Raw genomic sequence first — 8,014 nt, forward strand, 5'->3', positions numbered from 1 at the left:
TTCAAAAGCATCAGTTCTTCAGCACTCAGCTATCTTTATGGTCCAACTCTCACATCCATACGTGACTACCAGGAAAACCATAGTTTTGACTGGATGTACTTTTGTTGGCAAAGTAATGTCTCTGCTTTCTAATATGCTGTCTATGTTGCTTATAGCTTTTCTTCTAAGAAGCAAGCGTCTTTTCATTTCACAGCTTAAGTCACCATCTGCAGTGATTTTGGAGCCCAAGAAAATAAAGTTTGTCACTGTTTCCATTGCTTCCACATCTATTTGCCATGAAGTGATGGGACTGGATGCCATGATCTTAGCTTTTGTAATGTTGAATTTTAAGCCAACTTTTTCACTCTCCTCTTTCACCTTCATCAGGAAGCTCTTTAGTTCCTCTTTGCGTTCTGCCATAACGGGTGTCATCTGCATATCTGAGGTTATTGATATTTCTCCCAGAAATCTTGATTCCAGTTTGGGCTTCATGCAGTCTGGCATTTCTCATGATGTATTCTGCATATAAGTTAGATAAGCAGGGTGACAATGCACAGCCTTGACGTATTCCTTTCCCAATTTTGAACTAGTCCATTTTTCCATGTGCAGTTCTATCTGTTGCTTCTTGAACTGCATGCAGGTTTCTCAGGAATGATGAAACCTGAGTGAAACTTTCAACACACTGTGTTGTATTTTGATGTATTCTCTTGAGACTCTCCTTGAGATATCTGAAATAACTTCTGTGGAGCCGTGAACTTGTCCTAAAGGATATTATTATGGTGTTGTTCCTGTGTTAACCTGAAATTTTTGAAATATTGTTTGTACTAACACAATGTGTATGATTGATTCCTTGAAGCTGTATTCTCTGAATTTATTAGTACTTGAAAAGGATCCTAAATTATAGAAGTAAATAGTTAAATTTTAAGAAGTAAACAGTTAACATAGAATCTGGCTCAACTCCATAATGAATAGGGATGACTGAGACTGGAAAACTGCCTTAAAACTCAACATTCAAGACATTAAGATCAGGGCATCTAGTCCTATCACTACATGGCAAATAAAAGGGGAAAAAGTGAGATGACCATTTATGGGTTCTGGGCAAGTTTATGTTTAGAATAAGCAGTTGTGTGTTTATCTGTCTCACTGATAAGGAAATAGGGTAATTGAGTCCTTCTTTCCTCTTAGGCATAAGTACTAGCTCCAGAAAGTCATGAACTCCCCTCAGGAGTGTTCAAATAACAAACACAGAGGGAAATATGTAGGCAATTATTAAAAATCTTTCATTAGTCCCTTTCTGTTGTTTTTCTGTTCATCTAGAGAGCCTGAACACCCAAGAGTAATCCTATTCCCTGAGAAAGCAAATTAAGTTACATTCTACCTTTCCAGCTATGTGAGCTTCATTCTCTGCCCTTAAGTTGGTTGGGTCCTTGAACAGAAATGAACCACTGTTTCTCAACAAGCAATCACAGGTACACCAGCTCTTTGAGTAATAACTTGCAAATAAGTGCTTTGACATAGCATGTTTAGTGTTCAACATTCTCCAGGGTGAAGGGTAAACACAAATGAATTTTATACTTTTATAAATTTATATATTTATAAATTTAAATATATTTAAATTAAATTATAAGTATATTTTCACATTTATAAATTTATATATTGTATTTATATATAATCATGCAGTGAAGGTGAATTCTTAGAAAGGTAAATTTCTCTTATTTCCACTTACTCTCCCTCTTAAGCTTCCTTTGAGAGATAAGACATTGTTATGTAACATTGTTAGATAAGATATTGATAACCACTTGTGGTTATAAAATCTTGACTGTCTCTCTTTAACTCTCTGTCTCTGTTTTGATACTTTTCTTTCTCTCTGTATGTGGAATACAGACACACACAGACTGCACATATATATATACACACATATATGTGTATACACACAACATATGCATATCTTTATAGTACAATTAGTAATAGGGACCTATGAAAAGGGACAAAGTTGCAACAGCATAAACAGACAAGTCAAACCCTGTTTCCTCTCACTGATAATGCCAGCCTTAGGTCTCAGGCTACCTTGCAATTCTCTGATGAAAAATATCATATTTTATTTGATCTATGTGATTTATCTTGGTGATGGGATTCCACTTGTACAGTAAAAATATTAGAGGTACATTTGTTTCATTTTTTTTTGTTCTGATACCCACATAGGATATTAGGGTAATTGTCACTGCTATTTACTCTTTCATTTGAAGAATATAGCTTTAATGTAGCTTCAGCCAGATTGTCTGGAGATAGTATCTATTCTGTGTGGCTTTATTAAGAGCAGAGAACCTCATCTCTCTCACACTGGTGAATGTTTCCTTGAAAAACAGTAACAATCTTGAATTCAACAATATTTTGGATTAAACTAAAAGTATAATTTCTGCCTCAGTTTCCATTGTACACAATTCCAGCTTTTCATGATATTCAGTCCAATTCATATCAGTCTCTCAGTTGTGTTCGACTCTTAGCAACCCCATGGACTGCATCATGACAGGCTTCCCTGTCCATCATCAACTCCCAAAGCTTGCTCAAACTCATGTCCATCCAGTTGGTGATGATATCCAACCATTTCATCCTCTGTCATCCCTTTCTCCTCTTGCCTTCAAACTTTCCAATGGTCAGTTCTTCACATCAGGAGGCCCAAGTATTGGTGTTTCAGCTTCAGCATTAGTCCTTCCAATGAATATTTAGGACTGATTTCCTTTAGGATGGACTGGTTGGATCTCCTTGCAGTCCAAGGGACTCTCAAGAGTCTTCTCCAACACCACAGTTCAAAAGCATCAACTCTTTGACACTCACCTAACTCTCACATCCATATATAACTACTGGGAAAACCATAGCTTTGACTAGATGGACCTTTGTTGAAAAGTAATGTCTCTGCTTTTTAATATGCTGTCTAGGTCGGTCATAATTTATCTTCCAAGGAGCAAGCGTCTTTTAATTTCATGGCTACAGTCACCATCTGCAGTGATTTTGCAGTCCAAGAAAATAAAGGCTGTCACTGTTTCCATTGCTTCTCCATCTATTTGCCATGAAGTGATGGGAACAGATGCCATGATCTTAGTTTTTGAATGTTGAGTTTTAAGATAGCTTTTTCACTCTCCTCTTTCATTTTCATCAAGAGTCTCTTTTTTTCTTCATTTTTGGCTATAAGGGTGGTGTCATCTGCATATCTGAGGTTACTGATATTTTCCCCAGCAATATTGATTCCAGCTTGTGCTTTGTCCAGCCTGGCATTTCACATGATGTAGTCTTTGTATAAGTTAAATAAACAGGTTGACAATATACAACCATGACATACTCCTTTTCCTATTTGGAACCAGTCTGCTGTTCCATGTCCAGTTCTAACTCTTGCTTCCTGACCTGCATACAGATTTTTCAGGAGGCAGGTAAGGTGGTCTGGTTTTCCCATCTCTTTCAGAATTTTCCATAGTTTCTTGTGATCCACACAGTCAAAGACTTTGGTGTAGTCAATAAAGCAGAAGTAGATGTTTTTTTTGCAACTCTCTTGCTCTTTTGAAGATTCAACAGATGTTCAAATTTGATCTCTCATTCTTCTGCCTTTTCTAAATCTGGCTTGAACATCTGGAAGTTCATGGTTCACACACTGCTGAAGCCTGGCTTGCAGAATTTTGAGCATTGCTTTACTGGCGTGTGAGATGAATGCAACTGTGGAGTAGTTTGAACATTCTTTGATATTGCCTTTCTTTGGGATTGGAGTGAAAACTGACCTTTTCCAGTCCAGTGGCTACTACTGAGTTTTCCAAATTTGCTGGCATATTGAGTGCAGCACTTTCATAGCGTCATCTTTTAGTATTTGAAAGAGCTCAACTGAAATTCCGTCACCTCCACTAGCTTTGTTTATAGTGATGCTTCCTAAGGCCCACTTGACTTCACATTCCAGGATGTCTGATTCTGGGTGAGTGATCATACTATCGTGGTTATCTGGGTCATGAAGATCCTTTTAGTATTCTTGCCACCTCTTCTTAATATCTTCTGCTTCTGTTAGGTCCATACCATTTCCGTCCTTTATTGTGCCCATCTTTGCATGAAATGTTCCCTTTGTGTCACTAATATTCTTGAAGAGATCTCTAGTCTTTCCCATTCTATTGTTTTCCTCTATTTCTTTGCATTGATCACTGAGGAAGGCTTTCTTATCTCTCTGGGCTATTCTGTGGAACTCTGCATTCACATGGGTATAGCTTTCCTTTTTTCCTTTGCTTTTCGCTTTTCTTCTTTTCTCAACTATTTGTAAGGCCTCCTCAGAGGAAAATTTTTCCTTTTTGTGTTTGTTTTTCTTGGGGATGGCCATGATCACTGCGTCCTGTACAATGTCAGGAACCTCAGTCCATAGTTCTTCAGGCACTGTGTCTGATCTCATCCCTTGAATCTATTTGTCACTTCCACTATATAATCTTAGGGGTTTGGTTTAAGTCATACCTGAATGATCTAGTGGTTTCCCATACTTCTTTCAATTTAAGTCTGAATTTGGCAATAAGAAGTTCATGATCTGAGCCACAGTCAGCTCCCAGTCTTGTTGTTACTGATTGTATAGAGTTTCTCCATCTTTGGCTGCAAAGAATATATCAACCTGATTTCTGTATTGACCATCTGGTGATGTCCAGGTGTAGAGTCTTCTCTTGTGTTGTTGGTAGAGGGTATTTGCTATGACCAATGCGGTCCCTTGGCAAATCTCTGTTAGCCTTTTCCCTGCTTCAGTTTATACTCCAAGGCCAAATTTGCCTGTTACTCCAGGTATCTCTTGACTTCCTACTTTTGTATTCCAGCTCCCTATAATGAATAGGACATCTTTATTGGGAGTTAATTCTAGAAGATCTTGTAGGTCTTGATAGAACTGTTCAACTTCACCTTCTTTATCATTACTGGTTGGGGCATAGACTTGGATTACTTTGATATTGAATGGTTTGCCTTGGAATTGAACAGAGGTCATTTTGTCATTTTTGAGACTTCCCCCATGTGCTGCATTTTAGACTCTTTTGTTGACTATGATGGCTACTCCATTTCTTCTAAGGGATTCTTGCTCACAATAATAGATATAATGGTCATCTGAGTTAAATTCGCCAATTCCAGTCCATTTTAGTTTACTGATTCCTAAAATGTCGATATTCACTCTTGCCATCTCCTATTTGACCACTTCCAATTTATGCTGATTCATGGGCCTAACATTCAAGGTTCCTATGCAATATTGTTCTTTACAGCATAAGATTTTGCTTCCATCACCAGTCACATACACAATTGCATGTTTTTTTCTCTTTGGCTCCATTTCTTTGTTCTTTCTGGGGTTATCTCTCCAATATTTCTTGATATTAAGTTACCATAGATCCTTCCTCTTATGTTTGTTCTTTCTTGTTACAGGTAGTAGGTTTTACATAAGAATCATATGCTTCATAGAGTTTTCTTCTCTTTTGAGGTCTTGCCTGGATTTATGAGTATAAGGAATGGAATATTGGGGGTGGATATCATCTCTAACAAATCCAATAAGAGAAAATATTATATTTAGATGCTTAGGATAGAAATATTTATGTGAGAAGCCAGCCACTATGCAATGGATTGTGGTTGGGAGAACACATATGAAGTTTATATTTTCAGAGCCTCATAAATGACTGCATAAAATAAGTTAAGTTTGAGGCTAGCAATATTGTGAGGGTTGACATTTTCTGGATCACATTAGAGGATGTCAGGATTCTGTATGAAGTTTAGAGATTCTTAACCTGCTCTGAGATTGTTTCCTATATAAACAATTAGTGGTAGTTAGTGAGACACCAATACCAGTGATGAAATTTTCCTCAAAATTGTAGCTTTGAAATTCAGAAGTCTCTCCAGCACAACGAGAATTTATCTTCTCCCACTATTTCCTCTCTGTCTATGTGTCTCGCTCCCTGCATATAGCTATATGTATACATTAAAAAACAACAACAACAATAACAAAAAACAAGGCAACAGGTCCTAATAATTTACTACCATTTACTGAGTACCTATGACTGTCACCAGATCTTCCTTGGTGGCTCAGATGGTAAAGCCTCTGCCTACAATGCGGGAGACTTGGGTTCAATCTCTGGGAGGGGAAGATCCCCTGGAGAAGGAAATGGCAAACCACTCCAAAACTCTTGCCTGGAAAACCCCATGGACAAGGAGCCTGGTAGGCTACAGTCCATGAGAACGCACAGAGTTGGACATGACTGAGCAACTTCACTTATGAATGTCATTACTTTACTAAGTACTTTTCATTTATTGTCATACTTTACACTGACATTGTCAAGGTGATCCTGAACTACAGATGAGATGAGAGATCAACCTGAAACTTTGATTTCAACATTGTGAGACCGGATGCATACAACAAGCTAACCTGATCCAGAGAAAGTATAAAATAGAAAATTTAGCTTGTTTTATGGTGCTAAGTTAGTAGTGCTCATGATCTATTAACAGAAATTTGTGTGGATTTCTCCCTTTCCCCCATCTATCTGTGAGTGCCTGTGTGTATGGTGTGTGTGTGTTTGTATGTGTGTGTGACAGAGAGAGAGAATGAGAGGGATATAACAGAGAGATGAAATCATTCTATCTCCTTTTTCAAGGGAGGTTTGTGGTAAGCAAAGTTGAGTATGACTCTAGAATTACCTACCTTGTATAATGCAGTTCTCAGTTCTCAATAAAATGTTGGGTGCACTTGATGTTCCCAGAGAAAGAGAGAGAGAGAGACCAAAAGTGTGGAGAGATGACAAACAGGAGTGTAGTGACAATGTTCATCCTCTCCGGCCTTCCCCACTCTCCAGAGCTGGACATGCTCCTCTTTGGAATCTTCCTGGTGATTTATGTCCTCACTGTGGTGGGGAACCTTCTCATTCTGCTGGTGATCACAGTGGATCCCTGCCTGCACACCCCCATGTACTACTTCCTGAGCAACCTGTCCTTCATTGACATGTGGTTCTCCACGGTCACTGTGCCCAAAATGCTGATGACCCTGGTGTCCCCAGAAGGCAGTGCTATCTCCTTTCCCAGCTGTGTGGCCCAGCTCTACTCCTTCCACTTCCTGGGCAGCACCGAGTGCTTCCTCTACACTGTCATGTCCTATGACCGATTCCTGGCCATCAGTTACCCGCTCAGGTACGCCAGCATGATGAGTGGGAGGACGTGTGCCATCCTGGCCACAACCACGTGGCTCAGTGGTTCTCTGCACTCTGCTGTCCAGACCACACTGACGTTCCGTTTGCCCTTCTGTGGACCCAACCAGATCCAGCATTACTTTTGTGATGCACCGCCCATCCTCAAACTGGCCTGTGCAGACACCTCTGCCAATGAGTTGGTGATCTTTGTCAACATTGGGGTGGTGGCCTCAGGCTGCTTTCTCCTGATAGTGCTGTCCTACGTGTCCATCGTCCATTCCATCCTGAAGATCTGCAACTCAGAGGGGCGATGGAGAGCCTTCCAGACCTGTGCCTCCCACTGCACTGTGGTCCTTTGCTTCTTTGTTCCTTGTGTTTTCATTTACCTGAGACCAGGCTCCAAGGAGGCTATGGACAGGATTGTGGCTGTTTTCTACACTGTGATGACGCCCCTTCTGAACCCTGTGGTCTACACCCTGAGGAACAAGGAAGTGAAGAAAGCCCTGTTGAAGCTGAAAGACAAAGTAGTGTATTCACAGAGCAAATAATCTCTGCTATGTAGACTTGTTCATTTAATAAATACAGTAATAGAATAGTATAATGAAACATGGAAATATAACACGGTATAGTATAATATATGATTTTATCAGTGTGAAATATTTTATGTATATAGTTCTCAGTATTAAACTTGATCCAAACTTCTTAGTCAAGAATATTTGTTCCAAAGATTTTTTGAAATTGAAAAAGTTACAAATATTTTATTTATGATAAACATGTTAAATTTTGACCTCTGAAATCATTTCTCTGTGGCACATCATTTTATATTTCCCTCTAATTTTATTCACATATTATTGGCATATAATATGATTTTTACCTTT

At 38.9% G+C, this 8,014-nt stretch overlaps 1 protein-coding gene across 1 annotated transcript; it reads left to right on the forward strand.

Moving 5' to 3' along the window:
- Positions 1–6,748: 6,748 nt before the first annotated feature.
- LOC136169069 (olfactory receptor 10G4-like) lies at positions 6,749–7,684 on the forward strand. Its single transcript, XM_065936830.1, has one exon. It carries the CDS (start codon positions 6,749–6,751, stop codon positions 7,682–7,684), a length of 936 nt encoding a protein of 311 aa, XP_065792902.1.
- The last annotated feature ends 330 nt before the right edge of the window (positions 7,685–8,014 follow it).

Source organism: Muntiacus reevesi, chromosome 5 (assembly GCF_963930625.1).
Source record: "Muntiacus reevesi chromosome 5, mMunRee1.1, whole genome shotgun sequence".
NCBI lineage: Eukaryota > Metazoa > Chordata > Mammalia > Artiodactyla > Cervidae > Muntiacus > Muntiacus reevesi.

Coding starts and splice junctions, on each gene's coding strand:
- LOC136169069 (XM_065936830.1), top strand. CDS start 6,749: ATGACAAACAGGAGTGTAGTGACAATGTTCATCCTCTCCGGCCTTCCC.